We start from the raw sequence: 16,351 nt of genomic DNA, 5'->3' as shown, positions 1-16,351 counted from the left end.
CGCTATTATGCGGAGACTTAAGTTACTCGTAGATGACGCCTTTGCTACAGACCTCATAGATGACAAACTACATAGACACTTACTAGCTGAACATCCGATGACACCTATACTGTATATCTTACCAAAGATACAAAAAGATCTCAAAAATCCCCCAGGGCGCCCTATTGTGTCGGGCATTGACTCCATTTTTTCACCAGCAGCAACTTTTCTTGACAAGTTCCTCCAGAAGTTACGTCATGTCAGCCAAATCATTTGTAAAAGATACCACCGATTTTCTTAATAAATGACAGGCTTTAGAATAGCATGAGGGAGACTATATTGTATCTTTTGATGTAATAAGCCTCTATACGAGTATAGAACACGAAAAAGGCCTACAAGCCATAGAATGGACCCTATATAACAATGGTGTGGAAAATAGACAGCTCCAATTTATTCTTTCTTTATTGGAGATTGTGCTAACTAGTAATTACTTTCTTTTTGAAGAAACGTTTTATGTTCAGCAGCGGGGGACCGTAATGGGGTCAAATGTGGCCCCGACTTATGAACCTTTCATTCATCAGTTACTTCATAGTAGAGGGCACAGGGTGGTGAGGTCCATCTGTTAAAGATGTGTGCTCCTCTCTCTTATCTCTTCTTCCTTTTTGACCAATGAAACAATGTTTAAGCCTCAGTGAGGACTGCCCTCTTCTGAAGATGTATAATACGGCTTACCTGATTTAAATAAAGTTAGAGATTGCTTTGACCAACTTCTGTGTCAGTGTTCAGATATTAATCCCTGGGGGGTACATTGATCCGGAACACCAGAGTGTATCTAAAATGCCCTAATTTAGGGCTACTTTAACACATCCATAGTAGAGAGCACAGGGTGGTGAGGTCCATCCATAGTAGAGGGCACGGGGTGGTGATGTCATTCCATAGTACAGGGCACAGGGTGGTGAGGTCACTCCATAGTACAGGGCACAGGGTGGTGATGTCACTCCATAGTAGAGAGAACATGGTGGTGATGTCACTCCATAGTAGAGAGAACATGGTGGTGATGTCACTCCATAGTAGAGAGCACAAGGTGGTGATGTCACTCCATAGTAGAGAGCACAGGGTGGTGATGTCACTCCATAGTAGAGAGCACAGGGTGGTGAGGTCACTCCATAGTAGCGAGAACAAAGTGGTGATGTCTCTCCATAGTAGAGAACACAAGGTGGTGAGGTTCATCCATAGTAGAGGACCACCCCTTACCATAGTATTACCACCCCTTACCGGCTATATAGTGACATCAACAGCCTGTGCCCTCTACCATTGATGAACCTCACCACCCCGTGCTCTCTACTATGGAGTGCCCTCACCGCCCCGTGCTCTCTACTATGGATGGACCTCACCACCCCGTGCTCTCTACTATGGATGGACCTCACCACCCCGTGCCCTCTACTATGGATGGACCTCACCGCCCTGTGCTCTCTACTATGAAGTAACACCACCCTGTGCCCTGTACTGTGGAGTGAGGTCACTACATAGTAGAGGGTAAGGGGTGGTGATGTCACTCCATAGTAGAGAGCACAAGGTGGTGATGTTACTCCATAGTAGAGCACAAGGTGGTGATATCACTCCATAGTAGAGAGCACAGGGTGGTGAGGTCCATCCATAGTAGAGAGCACAAGGTGGTGATGTCACTCCATAGTAGAGGGGACAAGGTGGAGATGTCACTCCATAGTAGAGGGGACAAGGTGGAGATGTCACTCCTTAGTAGAGCACACTGTGGTGATGTCACTCCATAGTAGAGAGCACAGGGTGGTGAGGTTCATCCATAGTAATGGGCACAGAGTGGTGATGTCACTGCATAGTAGAGGGTACAGGGTGGTATTGTCACTGCATAGTAGAGGGCACAGAGTTGTGATGTCACTGCATAGTAGAGGGCACAGGGTGGTATTGTCACTGCATAGTAGAGGGCGTGGGGTGGTGATATCACCACCCCTTACCCTCTACTATGTAATGACATCCACAGCCTGTGCCCTCTACTATTGATAAACCTCACCACCCTGTGGTCTCTACTATGGAGTGACATCACCAGTGTGCTCTCTATGGATGAACCTCACCACCCTGTGCTCTCTACTATGGAGTGACATCACCACCCTGTGCTCTCTACTATGGAGTGAACTCACCACCCTGTGCTCTCTACTATGGAGTGAACTCACTACCCTGTGCTCTCTACTATGGAGTGAACTCACCACCCTGTGCTCTCTACTATGGAGTGAACTCACCACCCTGCGCTCTCTACTATGGAGTGATGTCACTCTATACTAGATAGCACAGGGTGGTGGTGTCACTCCATAGTAGAGAGCACATGGTGGTGAGGTTCATCAATAGTAGAGGGCACAGGCTGTTGATGTCACTACATAGTAGAGGGTAAGTGGTGGTGATATCACCAGCCTGTGCCCTCTACTATGCAGTGACATCACCACCCTGTGCCCTCTACTATGCAGTGACATCACCACCCTGTGCCCTCTACTATGCAGTGACATCACCACCCTGTGCCCTCTACTATAGAGTGACCTCACCACCCTGTGCTCTCTACTATGAAGTGACCTCACCACCTTGTGCTCTCTACTATGGAGTGACGTCACCACCCCGTGCTCTCTACTATGGATGGACCTCATCCCCTTGTGCTCTCTACTATGGAGTGACATCACCACCTCTCTACTATGGAGTGACCTCACCACCTTGTGCCCTCTGCTATCCAGTGACATCACCAGACTATGCCTACAGCCATGGAGTGACAACACTGGCCAGTGCCTGCCCACAGATCGAGGGGCAACCAGCTGACATATCAGAGGTGCACAATGAGGGAAACAGTAAATGAAGGTCTTGACCTGAGATCTTGTCAGAAAATGCGGGGACACGAGCAGAGTCCGGTCCACTGAGAAATGGTGGAGCCTGCAGGAAGGACAAGAACCTGGGTGGTACTGCTGCTCCTCACATCTGAAGGCCACCAGAGATGGTAGAACCCCCACCAGCCAAGCCGTCAGGTCTTCAGTGATGGAGAACACCTCGATCATTGCTGGCTCATTCAGCTGCATTAGATTCCAGAAATCATGCCGACCACGGGGTGATGAGTCCTCACCTCTACGATAGGTCATCTCCATGCACTTCCAGTCTGGTGCAGATCATCCCTGTACACAGTAAAACTTTAACAAGACTGAATGCCTTCAGGAGTTTGCCCGGGAAGAGAGGCAAGATGGTAAAGATGCCCCAGTCAGCACCACCTGAGCTAAAACAACACAGCGCCCCCCTCTGGAGAATGCGGCACTTCATTAGAGCCCCACTGATAGAGGCGTCTAACCACCATCCTCGTTTGGAAAGTGGGAGCATTCACACCGCTGTCTGTATATCGCAGCCCGGATGACGTCCGTGTTGCATCAGTTTTTTTTGCAGACCCGTTGTAACTATGCTTGTTATTGCCTGCAAAACGGACAAGAATAGGACAGTCCGCAAAAAAAAACAGAACGGACATGGAAAAAAATAAATAAAATACGTTCGCGTGCATGAGCCCTTAGTCTTATTGAGGCAGGATGTCCAGAATTTACATAAAGGGTTCAGGAGTGGGAAAAAAAAAAAAAAAGGACACACTGAGTTCTTCATGGTCATTTTGAACGCCTTTTAAAAACAGCATTATTTTTTAGCCCAACCCCCCGTAGCATATATGCCTCCATATCTATCTAATGGTCCTCACCCCAACCACCTGCACGAGCGGGGACACTCGCTCTTCAGTGGAGGTAGCAGGACCTGCTGCTCCCAGCATGATCATGTGACGTCAGGTCCTGCTGCATCCAGTGAGCAGCGAGTGTTCCCGCTTGTGGTTGAGGGCTTTTTCTTTTAATCTCTGAAAGGCCCTCTTTTTTCTCCAGTGTTTAACTTCTGGTGGGTGCAGTCCTGTCTAAACCACCATAATTAGGCTGTGTGAATAACGATTCTTCTCTCTAAATATCAGACAAACCCGACGGCGTCCTGGCTGTCTGCTCGAGAGAAAAGTGGACTTTTGCATCAAGAATGTGACGACTATGAAAACCGCCCCGCATCACGATAATCTGAGAATCGTTGGCTGAAGGAGATAACCTCTGAGAATCTGTGGCTACCTGGTTGGAAAGAAGATCTTAGGGAATGATGTGAGGGAGCTGGACAACCCACCGGGCCTGGAGCGAAGAGTCCACAGGAAGAGAATGTCCAGAGCTCCGAGGCTATGGTGAAGATATGGAGGGAGCAGAACCTGAACATACAACTCCATGGAGGACACCACAAAGATGGCCTCAATAACCCCAGATCCTGGGGAATGGTCAGCAAAGAGTCTTCTGTCCAGTGTGGTGGGAGACAGCAGCAGCTGGAGGGGCACGTGTGGAAATGAGAAGACTGGGATCTGTATGAGAAGGAAGGAGACCACCAAGACTGGGTTATTCCACCCCCCACATCGTTGTGTCCAGGAACTTCAAATACCAGGAGGGGGTGAGAAGACTCGGCCTGAACATCCAAACCAGTAAAGACTGGAGGGATCTTCATCTGGAGCTTGTCCAGGATTATCACAACCCCTTACAATAACAGTCCGACACAGGTGGAGTAGACCTTCTGTGTCCCCCCCCCCCCCCCCCCCCCATGTACAGTGACAGCACACGTTAAAGATCAGACACACGTTTAATAACACGGACCCCCCCCCCCAGTTCTCCATCTACTGCTCCCCGCTCTTCAGGCGCAGCACCACTGGTACAGACGTGCAGGGGATCATGCCCAGGTCGGTGATCACCAGGTCCACCAGCTCCGGGGGCGTGACATCATACACCAGGTTCAGAAGCCGCAGGCACTGGTTCGTCTCCCACTGATTCAACGGACATCTGCCCTTCCGGGTGACGATCAGGTCGTCGGGGTCATCTGCAAGATGGAGATAAATAGGAGGAGGGGTACATTCAGGATCTTCACATGCCGTCAAGGACTGCTCCTATGAAGGACAGCCCAGGGACCCCCCCCCCCCCCAAAAAAAAACTTCCAGAAGCGCCCCCTCCATTCTGTGCTTGTGTCAGGTATTGCAACTTCCATAGACTAGTGAGGATTGAATCCATTAGTATGTATCAAATCTGGTCAAAAATCAGCCTCCTTGAGCAGTGAGGGTCCGCCCCATCGCGCCCCAGATCTGCCCTGCACCGCCACTCCCCAGGCGTCCGCCCCGCCAATACAGGTCATGTATCGGACACATTCGCTGGACGGTGGATGAAGATCACACAGGGGGCGTCGCCCTCATCGCGTGACTGTCCTCTACCTGTGGCGTGGTCCATACTGCTGGGGCAATACCGGGCACGAACAGGAGGGGGCACCTTCTCTCTAACCATAGGCTCACCCAGTTCATTAGAGACGAAGGAGTCGGTCTGGACCTTCTCGCAGAACTTGTAGGTCTCGCAGCACACCAGCACCGGCACGTTGTGGGCCTTAGCGATCAGCGCAATCTGCGAGGTCCCCACCCGGGACATGACGTATCCGTTCGCCAGCAGAGCGTGCGCCCCCAGGAACACCTTAGACACCTGCACGGAAAACACAACATGAGCTGCAGTCTCAGCGCGTCATATTACTCCACTCACATCCAGAGCTGCAGTGCCAACACATCCAATACTCCAGTCACATCCAGAGCTGCAGTCCCAGTGCGTCCTATTACTCCACTCACATCCAGAGCTGCAGTCCCATCACATCTTATACTCCAGTCACATCCAGAGCTGCAGTCCCATCACATCTTATACTCGTCACATCCAGAGCTGGAGTCCCAGCGCGTCCTATAACTCCACTCACATCCAGAGCTGCAGTCACAGCACATCCTATTACTCCACTCACATCCAGAGCTGCAGTGCCAACACATCTAATACTCCAGTCACATCCAGAGCTGCAGTCCCAGCACATCTTATACTCCAGTCACATCCAGAGCTGCAGTCCCATCACATCTTATACTCCAGTCACATCCAGAATTGCAGTCCCAGCGCGTCCTATTACTCCACTCACATCCAGAGCCGCAGTCCCAACACATCTAATACTCCAGTCACATCCAGAGCTGCAGTCCCAGCACATCTTATACTCCAGTCACATCCAGAGCTGCAGTCCCATCACATCTTATACTCCAGTCACATCCAGAATTGCAGTCCCAGCGCGTCCTATTACTCCACTCACCTCTAGAGCTGCAGTCCCATCACATCTTATACTCCAGTCACATCCAGAGCTGCAGTCCCAGCATGTCCTTTTACTCCACTCACATCCAGAGCTGCAGTCCCAGCGCGTCCTATTACTCCACTTACATCCAGAGCTGCAGTCCCAGCGCGTCCTATTACTCCACTCACATCCAGAGCTGCAGTCCCATCACATCTTATACTCCAGTCACATCCAGAGCTGCAGTCCCAGCACGTCCTATTACTCTAGTCACATCCAGAGCTACGGTCCCAGCGCGTCCTATTACTCCACTCACATCCAGAGCTGCAGTCCCAGCACGTCCTATTACTCCACTCACTTCCAGAGCTGCAGTCCCAGGGTGTCTAATCCCCAAGTCACATCCTGTCCTATACTCCACTCACACTCAGAGCTGCAGTCAGATCTCTTATTCTCAAGTCACATCCAGAGCTGCCTTCAATATTCTCCTGTTACATCATGACTGCTGCTTTTGATTTCACTGGAGTAAAAAACATGAACTAACAATAAAAGTGACTGGAGTATAAGTCATGAAGTGACTGCAGCTCTGGCTGTGACTGGAGAATAAGCCATGAAGTGACTGCAGCTCTGGCTGTGACTGGAGTATAAGCCATGAAGTGACTGCAGCTCTGGCTGTGACTGGAGAATAAGCCATGAAGTGACGGCAGCTCTGGCTGTGACTGGAGTATAAGCCATGAAGTGACTGCAGCTCTGGCTGTGACCACTGCCCCTGCTCACCTCAGGCAGGATGTAGGAGATGGCGGTGATCATGATGTAGGTGCAGTGGATGCCGCAGGTCACCAGCCTCCGCAGGGTCTCTCTGCCCTCCAGTCTCGGCCGGCTGTCCACCACGATGACCTGGAACCTCTTACCGCTCCGATGCGCCTCGCAGAGAGTGAATGTCACCAGAGAGGAGCTGACGGGATACACAGGGGGCGTCACTCAGGATGGGTGAGCGTCACCCACAGGGAGGGTCTGGAGTCACCACTCACCAGCCGTACACCAGGATGACGTCGTCCTCGCTGATCTTCTCTGCTGCAGACTTGGCGATGGCCTGAGCCGCCAGCACGATCTTCTCGTGGATGTAGCCATCAATGCACCGATATAGATGATCCTTGGCCTGAGGGTGAACGGAGCACATGACGTGAGGTTCTAGACCACCTCCCAGCGAGCTCCACAGCTGGTTCTAGATCACCCACCTCCTGTGACTTCACCTTCCAGCATGCCCCGCCACCAGTTCTAGATCAGCCACCTCCTGTGACTTCACCTTCCAGCATGCCCCGCCACCAGTTCTAGATCAGCCACCTCCTGTGACTTCACCTTCCAGCATGCCCCACCTCCTGTGACTACACCTCCCAGCATGCCCCACCTCCTGTGACTACACTTCCCAGCATGCCCCACCACCAGTTCTAGATCAGCCACCTCCTGTGACTACACCTCCCAGCATGCCCCACAGCTGGTTCTAGATCAGCCACCTCCTGTGAAAACACCTCCCAGCATGCCCCACCTCCTGCGACTTCACCTTCCAGCATGCCTCACCACCAGTTCTAGATCAGCCACCTCCTGTGACTACACCTCCCAGCATGCCCCACCTCCTGTGACTTCACCTTCCAGCATGCCCCACCTCCTGTGACTTCACCTTCCAGCATGCCCCACAGCTGGTTCTAGATCAGCCACCTCCTGTGAAAACACCTCCCAGCATGCCCCACCTCCTGTGACTACACCTCCCAGCATGCCCCACCACCAGTTCTAGATCAGCCACCTCCTGTGACTACACCTCCCAGCATGTCCCACCACCAGTTCTAGATCAGCCACCTCCTGTGACTACACATCCCAGCATGCCCCACCTCCTGTGACTTCACCTTCCAGCATGCCCCACCTCCTGTGACTTCACCTTCCAGCATACCCCACAGCCGGTTCTAGATCACCCACCTCCTGCGACTACACCTCCCAGCATGTCCCACCACCAGTTCTAGATCAGCCACCTCCTGTGACTACACATCCCAGCATGCCCCACCTCCTGTGACTTCACCTTCCAGCATGCCCCACCTCCTGTGACTACACCTCCCAGCATGTCCTACCACCAGTTCTAGATCAGCCACCTCCTGTGAAAACACCTCCCAGCATGCCCCACCTCCTGCGACTTCACCTCCCAGCATGCCCCACAGCCGGTTCTAGATCACCCACCTCCTGCGACTTCACCTCCCAGCATGCCCCACAGCCGGTTCTAGATCACCCACCTCCTGCGACTTCACCTCCCAGCATGCCCCACAGCCGGTTCTAGATCACCCACCTCCTGCGACTTCACCTTCCAGCATGTCTCACCACCAGTTCTAGATCAGCCATCTCCTGTGACTACACCTCCCAGCATGCCCCACAGCTGGTTCTAGATCACCCACCTCCTGTGACTACAACTCCCAGCATGCCCCACAGCTGGTTCTAGATCACCCACCTCCTGTGACTACACCTCCCAGCATGCCCCACCTCCTGTGACTACACCTCCCAGCATGCCCTGCCACCAGTTCTAGATCAGCCACCCCCTGTGACTACACCTCCCAGCATGCCCCACAGCTGGTTCTAGATCACCCACCTCCTGTGACTACACCTCCCAGCATGCCCCACCTCCTGTGACTACACCTCCCAGCATGCCCTGCCACCAGTTCTAGATCAGCCACCTCCTGTGACTACACCTCCCAGCATGCCCCACCACCAGTTCTAGATCAGCCACCTCCACCACTAGTTCTAGATCAGCCACCTCCTGTGACTACACCTCCCAGCATGCCCCACAGCTGGTTCTAGATCAGCCACCTCCTGTGACTTCACCTTCCAGCATGCCCCGCCACCAGTTCTAGATCAGCCACCTCCTGTGACCACCTCCCAGCATGCCCCGCCACCAGTTCTAGATCAGCCACCTCCTGTGACCACCTCCCAGCATGCCCCACCACCAGTTCTAGATCAGCCACCTCCTGTGACTACACCTCCCAGCATGCCCCACAGCTGGTTCTAGATCTGCCACCTCCTGTGACTTCAGCTCCCAGCCGGTTCTAGATGAGTCCAGCACTCACCTCCTCCTCCCCCTTCTGCCGGCTGATGTTGGAGATCTCCTTCTTGATGAACTTGATGGCGTTTCCCATACTCGCTGATAGGGGGCGACACTGATTCAGGAAGCTGCAATGTAAAGAAGCCACAGAATGATGACCCCCATCATCCAGAGCACCCGCCAGGTGCCACCACCAGACCACATTAGTCCTCGTTCACACCCGTCACATTCCGCTCCGCGGCTCTAGCAGGACGCACGCTCTGGTTCGTCCGTCGCGCCCATTATAGACTACGGGTCCGCGAAAAACGGATGAATCACTGACCACCGTATCACGGATTTTATCACGGACGTGTGATGGCACCAGTGCTGTACTGGGTAGACCAGCAGCCACCAGTAAGTCCTCCCCCCACCCCCAGGACGATGACCTCTCACCTTATGGCCGGCTTCAGCTTGTTAACCAGGTCACGTGACAGCTCCTCGTGGGGCGGAGTGCTGTAGTCCCGAATCACCTGAAAAGAGGGCGGCGGCTTAATAACCAGCCAATGTTAGGGAGCGGGGGCGGGGCTCCAGGAGGCATGGGGGCGGAGTCTTACCTGTTTGAAGCAGTGCAATAAGGCGATGCAGCGGGAGTTGGAGCCGGAGACGATGCCCTGAGAGTACTGGAGACCGAGCCGCACCACAGCCGGGTGGATCCCGGAGTGAGGGATGCTGGGAGAGAGGAGGGGGGGGTTAGGCCGGGGCCACACAGGACGCTGCGCTCGGCACTGCAGGCGACATACCTCATCTGCTGGGTGAGCGGCATCCTGCGGCTGTACTGGTGCAGGTGGGAGAACAGGCTGACCTTCCTACCGTAGTCCTGGCGGAAAGGGACCTGCAGAGACAGAAGACACTAGTCACAGCCAGAGCTGCAATCCGTATGCTGCTGGGTGAAGGCGACAGCAGACACTGCTCCAGTCACAGCCAGAGCTGCAATCCGTATGCTGCTGGGTGAAGGCGACAGCAGACACTGCTCCAGTCACAGACAGAGCTGCAATCCGTATGCCGCTGGGTGAAGGCGACAGCAGACACTGCTCCAGTCACAGCCAGAGCTGCAATCCGTATGCTGCTGGGTGAAGGCGACAGCAGACACTGCTCCAGTCACAGCCAGAGCTGCAATCCGTATGCTGCTGGGTGAAGGCGACAACAGACACTGCTCCAGTCACAGCCAGAGCTGCAATCCGTATGCCGCTGGGTAAAGGCGACAGCAGACAATACACAGTCAGCGATGAACATCGCCCACAATGCACAGCAGCAGGGACGTCAATGAACCAGAACCCAGTGTGGGGGGGAGGGGGGTCGCGGGGGGCCCGGGGCCACACACGCAGAGACAGGGTCACTCACCTGCTGTCTCTCTAGCTTCTTGGCCAGTTTCTTCTGCGCCGCTGGGTCATCCACCATGATGTGTTCAGGAAGACGCTTCACTGCAGAAGAGACACCAGAGAGACAGACGTGAGGGAGGAGAGGGGCGAGAGAGAGAGAGACAGACAGACGTGAGGGAGGAGAGGGGCGAGAGAGAGAGACAGACGTGAGGGAGGAGAGGGGCGAGAGAGACAGACAGACAGACGTGAGGGAGGAGAGGGGCGAGAGAGAGAGACAGACAGACGTGAGGGAGGAGAGGGGCGAGAGAGAGAGACAGACAGACGTGAGGGAGGAGAGGGGCGAGAGAGAGAGACAGACAGACGTGAGGGAGGAGAGGGGCGAGAGAGAGAGACAGACAGACGTGAGGGAGGAGAGGGGCGAGAGAGAGAGACAGACAGACGTGAGGGAGGAGAGGGGCGAGAGAGAGAGACAGACAGACGTGAGGGAGGAGAGGGGCGAGAGAGAGACAGACAGACAGACGTGAGGGAGGAGAGGGGCGAGAGAGAGAGACAGACAGACAGACGTGAGGGAGGAGAGGGGCGAGAGAGAGAGACAGACAGACAGACGTGAGGGAGGAGAGGGGCGAGAGAGAGAGACAGACAGACAGACGTGAGGGAGGAGAGGGGCGAGAGAGAGAGAGACAGACAGACGTGAGGGAGGGGAGGGGCGAGAGAGACAGACAGACGTGAGGGAGGGGAGGGGCGAGAGAGACAGACAGACGTGAGGGAGGGGAGGGGCGAGAGAGACAGACAGACGTGAGGGAGGAGAGGGGCGAGAGAGACAGACAGACGTGAGGGAGGGGAGGGGCGAGAGAGACAGACAGACGTGAGGGAGGAGAGGGGCGAGAGAGACAGACAGACGTGAGGGAGGGGAGGGGCGAGAGAGACAGACAGACGTGAGGGAGGAGAGGGGCGAGAGAGACAGACAGACGTGAGGGAGGAGAGGGGCGAGAGAGACAGACAGACGTGAGGGAGGAGAGGGGCGAGAGAGACAGACAGACGTGAGGGAGGGGAGGGGCGAGAGAGACAGACAGACGTGAGGGAGGAGAGGGGCGAGAGAGACAGACAGACGTGAGGGAGGAGAGGGGCGAGAGAGACAGACAGACGTGAGGGAGGAGAGGGGCGAGAGAGACAGACAGACGTGAGGGAGGAGAGGGGCGAGAGAGACAGACAGACGTGAGGGAGGAGAGGGGCGAGAGAGACAGACAGACGTGAGGGAGGAGAGGGGCGAGAGAGACAGACAGACGTGAGGGAGGAGAGGGGCGAGAGAGACAGACAGACGTGAGGGAGGGAGGAGAGGAACATAGGTGAGAGAGAGAGACGTGAGAGTAACAGAGTCAGGAGACACAAGCAGAGAAGGGGACACGGAGGAGGTGCTTCTCACCAATTTGGCCCTCAGGGGGCGGTGCTTTCACCTTGGCGGGGGCGGGTCCTGCACTTGGCTCCGCCTTCTTGCTCTGCTTCTGGGCGCGCTCCGCCTCCTGCTTGGCTCTCCTCTCCGCTCGCAGCTCTGCCTTGCTCCTTCCCCCGGCTGGTGGCTCAGACATGACGGCAGCAGGGGGCGCAGCGACAGGAGGCACAACTGAGGGCAGAGAGGCGTCCACTGCAAGATACCGCAGAGACCATGACACAACCTGTGCGGCTCACCCTCCACCGCCCACACCTAGCACTACACTCACCTCTCTGGGGGGCGCTCCCCGGACCCCCTGGAGTCGGAGCCCCCGGCGGTGCGGCCGTCTTCTCCTTACCCTTCTTCTGCAGCTTCTTCTCCTTCCGTAGGCGAAGCTTTTCCTCTTTACAGAGGTCGTGACCCTTCACCTGGACACAGGACAGGAATAAATCACCGGGAGCCGACTACGACTACAGCTCAGGGAGGAGGAGCAAGAACCTACCTTCACATGTAAAGAATCCATCTTCTGCTTCTCTCCATCTGTACCGGACAAGAAGTATAATCACCAGCATGTCCACCCAGGGACTACTCCCCCCACTATCCACCAGTAATCAACCTCAACTACTGTACTGATATAGAGGTATAATAGAGGAGGAGATGTCAGGACTGTAGCGATAATAGAGGAGGAGATGTCAGGACTGTAGCGATAATAGAGGAGGAGATGTCAGGGCTGTAGCGATAATAGAGGAGGAGATGTCAGGGCTGTAGCGATAATAGAGGAGGAGATGTCAGGGCTGTAGCGATAATAGAGGAGGAGATGTCAGGACTGTAGCGATAATAGAGGAGGAGATGTCAGGACTGTAGTGATAATAGAGGAGGAGATGTCAGGACTGTAGTGATAATAGAGGAGGAGATGTCAGGACTGTAGTGATAATAGAGGAGGAGATGTCAGGACTGTAGTGATAATAGAGGAGGAGATGTCAGGACTATAGTGATAATAGAGGAGGAGATGTCAGGGCTGTAGTGATAATAGAGGAGGAGATGTCAGGACTGTAGTGATAATAGAGGAGGAGATGTCAGGGCTGTAGTGATAATAGAGGAGGAGATGTCAGGACTGTAGTGATAATAGAGGAGGAGATGTCAGGACTGTAGTGATAATAGAGGAGGAGATGTCAGGACTGTAGTGATAATAGAGGAGGAGATGTCAGGGCTGTAGTGATAATAGAGGAGGAGATGTCAGGGCTGTAGTGATAATAGAGGAGGAGATGTCAGGGCTGTAGTGATAATAGAGGAGGAGATGTCAGGGCTGTAGTGATAATAGAGGAGGAGATGTCAGGGCTGTAGTGATAATAGAGGAGGAGATGTCAGGGCTGTAGTGATAATAGAGGAGGAGATGTCAGGACTGTAGTGATAATAGAGGAGGAGATGTCAGGGCTGTAGTGATAATAGAGGAGGAGATGTCAGGACTGTAGTGATAATAGAGGAGATGTCAGGACTGTAGTGATAATAGAGGAGGAGATGTCAGGGCTGTAGTGATAATAGAGGAGGAGATGTCAGGGCTGTAGTGATAATAGAGGAGGAGATGTCAGGGCTGTAGTGATAATAGAGGAGATGTCAGGACTGTAGTGATAATAGAGGAGGAGATGTCAGGGCTGTAGTGATAATAGAGGAGGAGATGTCAGGACTGTAGTGATAATAGAGGAGGAGATGTCAGGGCTGTAGTGATAATAGAGGAGGAGATGTCAGGACTGTAGTGATAATAGAGGAGGAGATGTCAGGGCTGTAGTGATAATAGAGGAGGAGATGTCAGGACTGTAGTGATAATAGAGGAGATGTCAGGACTGTAGTGATAATAGAGGAGGAGATGTCAGGACTGTAGTGATAATAGAGGAGGAGATGTCAGGACTGTAGTGATAATAGAGGAGGAGATGTCAGGGCTGTAGTGATAATAGAGGAGGAGATGTCAGGACTGTAGTGATAATAGAGGAGGAGATGTCAGGGCTGTAGTGATAATAGAGGAGGAGATGTCAGGACTGTAGTGATAATAGAGGAGGAGATGTCAGGGCTGTAGTGATAATAGAGGAGGAGATGTCAGGGCTGTAGTGATAATAGAGGAGGAGATGTCAGGGCTGTAGTGATAATAGAGGAATAACAGACGGGTGTCGCTGTGTTATAGTCAGGGCGCTCCCGGTTCTCACCCGGTTGTCCGCTTCCCTCCATGTTTCCTCTGCTCCCGGCTGTTCCGGTGCGCGGTGTCACGGCGCTGCCATGTGGTGTGAGGACGGATCCGCCATGTCAGAGTCTGGCAGAACAATGACGATAAATGCAGAGCGACCAATCTGCGCATGCGCAGGACATAGAGATGAACGAACGGCGGCCGCCATGATTACTGTGGGCAAGAGCGAGGGCGAGAAAGATGCATTCAACTGAAGAGATTCTCCTCCAGTGATGTAATAATAATATAATGTCCAGGAGTCTGATCTCCTCCCATCCTGTAATAATAATATAATGTCCAGGAGTCTGATCCCCTCCCATCATGTAATAATAATATAATATCCAGGAGTCTGATCTCCTCCCATCCTGTAATAATAATATAATATCCAGGAGTCTGATCTCCTTCCATCCTGTAATAATAATATAATGTCCAGGAGTCTGATCTCCTCCTATCCTGTAATAATAATATAATGTCCTGGAGTCTCATCTCCTCCCATCCTGTAATAATAATATAATGTCCAGGAGTCTGATCTCCTCCCATCCTGTAATAATAATATAATATCCAGGAGTCTGATCTCCTCCCATCCTGTAATAATAATATAATGTCCAGGAGTCTGATCTCTTCCCATCCTGTAATAATAATATAATATCCAGGAGTCTGATCTCCTCCCATCCTGTAATAATAATATAATGTCCAGGAGTCTGATCTCTTCCCATCCTGTAATAATAATATAATTTCCAGGAGTCTGATCTCCTCCCATCATGTAATAATAATATAATATCCTGGAGTCTGATCTCCTCCCATCATGTAATAATAATATAATATCCTGGAGTCTGATCTCCTCCCATCATGTAATAATAATATAATGTCCAGGAGTCTGATCTCCTCCCATCCTGTAATAATAATATAATGTCCAGGAGTCTGATCTCCTCCCATCCTGTAATAATAATATAATGTCCAGGAGTCTGATCTCTTCCCATCCTGTAATAATAATATAATTTCCAGGAGTCTGATCTCCTCCCATCATGTAATAATAATATAATATCCTGGAGTCTGATCTCCTCCCATCATGTAATAATAATATAATATCCTGGAGTCTGATCTCCTCCCATCATGTAATAATAATATCATGTCCAGGAGTCTGATCTCCTCCCATCCTGTAATAATAATATAATGTCCAGGAGTCTGATCTCCTCCCATCATGTAATAATAATATAATGTCCAGGAGTCTGATCTCCTCCTATCCTGTAATAATAATATAATGTCCAGGAGTCTGATCTCCTCCCATCCTGTAATAATAATATAATGTCCAGGAGTCTGATCTCCTCCCATCATGTAATAATAATATAATATCCTGGAGTCTGATCTCCTCCCATCCTGTAATAATAATATAATGTCCAGGAGTCTGATCTCCTCCCATCCTGTAATAATAATATAATGTCCAGGAGTCTGATCTCCTCCTATCCTGTAATAATAATATAATGTCCAGGAGTCTGATCTCCTCCCATCCTGTAATAATAATATAATGTCCAGGAGTCTGATCTCCTCCCATCCTGTAATAATAATATAATATCCAGGAGTCTGATCTCCTCCCATCATGTAATAATAATATAATGTCCAGGAGTCTGATCTCCTCCCATCCTGTAATAATAATATAATGTCCAGGAGTCTGATCTCCTCCCATCATGTAATAATAATATAATATCCTGGAGTCTGATCTCCTCCCATCCTGTAATAATAATATAATATCCTGGAGTCTGATCTCCTCCCATCATGTAATAATAATATAATGTCCAGGAGTCTGATCTCCTCCCATCCTGTAATAATAATATAATGTCCAGGAGTCTGATCTCCTCCCATCCTGTAATAATAATATAATGTCCAGGAGTCTGATCTCCTCCCATCATGTAATAATAATATAATATCCAGGAGTCTGATCTCCTCCCATCCTGTAATAATAATATAATATCCAGGAGTCTGATCTCCTCCCATCCTGTAATAATAATATAATGTCCAGGAGTCTGATCTCCTCCTATCCTGTAATAATAATATAATGTCCAGGAGTCTGATCTCCTCCCATCATGTAATAATAATATAATTTCCAGGAGTCT

General features: G+C 51.8%; 1 protein-coding gene across 2 annotated transcripts; it reads right to left on the bottom strand.

Moving 5' to 3' along the window:
- Positions 1-4,655: 4,655 nt before the first annotated feature.
- Positions 4,656-14,352, bottom strand: LOC120997000 (translation initiation factor eIF-2B subunit delta-like). Of its 2 annotated transcripts, none has more exons than XM_040426904.1 (13): positions 14,224-14,352; positions 12,528-12,565; positions 12,315-12,453; positions 12,020-12,217; positions 10,619-10,698; positions 10,018-10,109; positions 9,832-9,946; positions 9,671-9,747; positions 9,264-9,366; positions 7,191-7,318; positions 6,937-7,114; positions 5,372-5,552; positions 4,656-4,908 (listed from the first exon to the last, which is right to left on the bottom strand). In XM_040426904.1, exons 1-13 carry the CDS (start codon positions 14,243-14,245, stop codon positions 4,709-4,711), a joined length of 1,551 nt encoding a protein of 516 aa, XP_040282838.1. In that variant the 5' UTR covers positions 14,246-14,352; the 3' UTR covers positions 4,656-4,708. The 2 variants fall into 2 exon arrangements, with proteins under 2 accessions (XP_040282838.1, XP_040282837.1); XM_040426903.1 differs by having other exon boundaries at positions 12,020-12,238; positions 14,224-14,350.
- Between the last annotated feature and the right edge of the window lie 1,999 nt (positions 14,353-16,351).

This window comes from Bufo bufo, chromosome 4, assembly GCF_905171765.1.
Source record: "Bufo bufo chromosome 4, aBufBuf1.1, whole genome shotgun sequence".
Classification (NCBI taxonomy): domain Eukaryota; kingdom Metazoa; phylum Chordata; class Amphibia; order Anura; family Bufonidae; genus Bufo; species Bufo bufo.
Note: the sequence above shows the minus strand (reverse complement) of the source record. Positions and strands in the feature narration are given on the sequence as shown.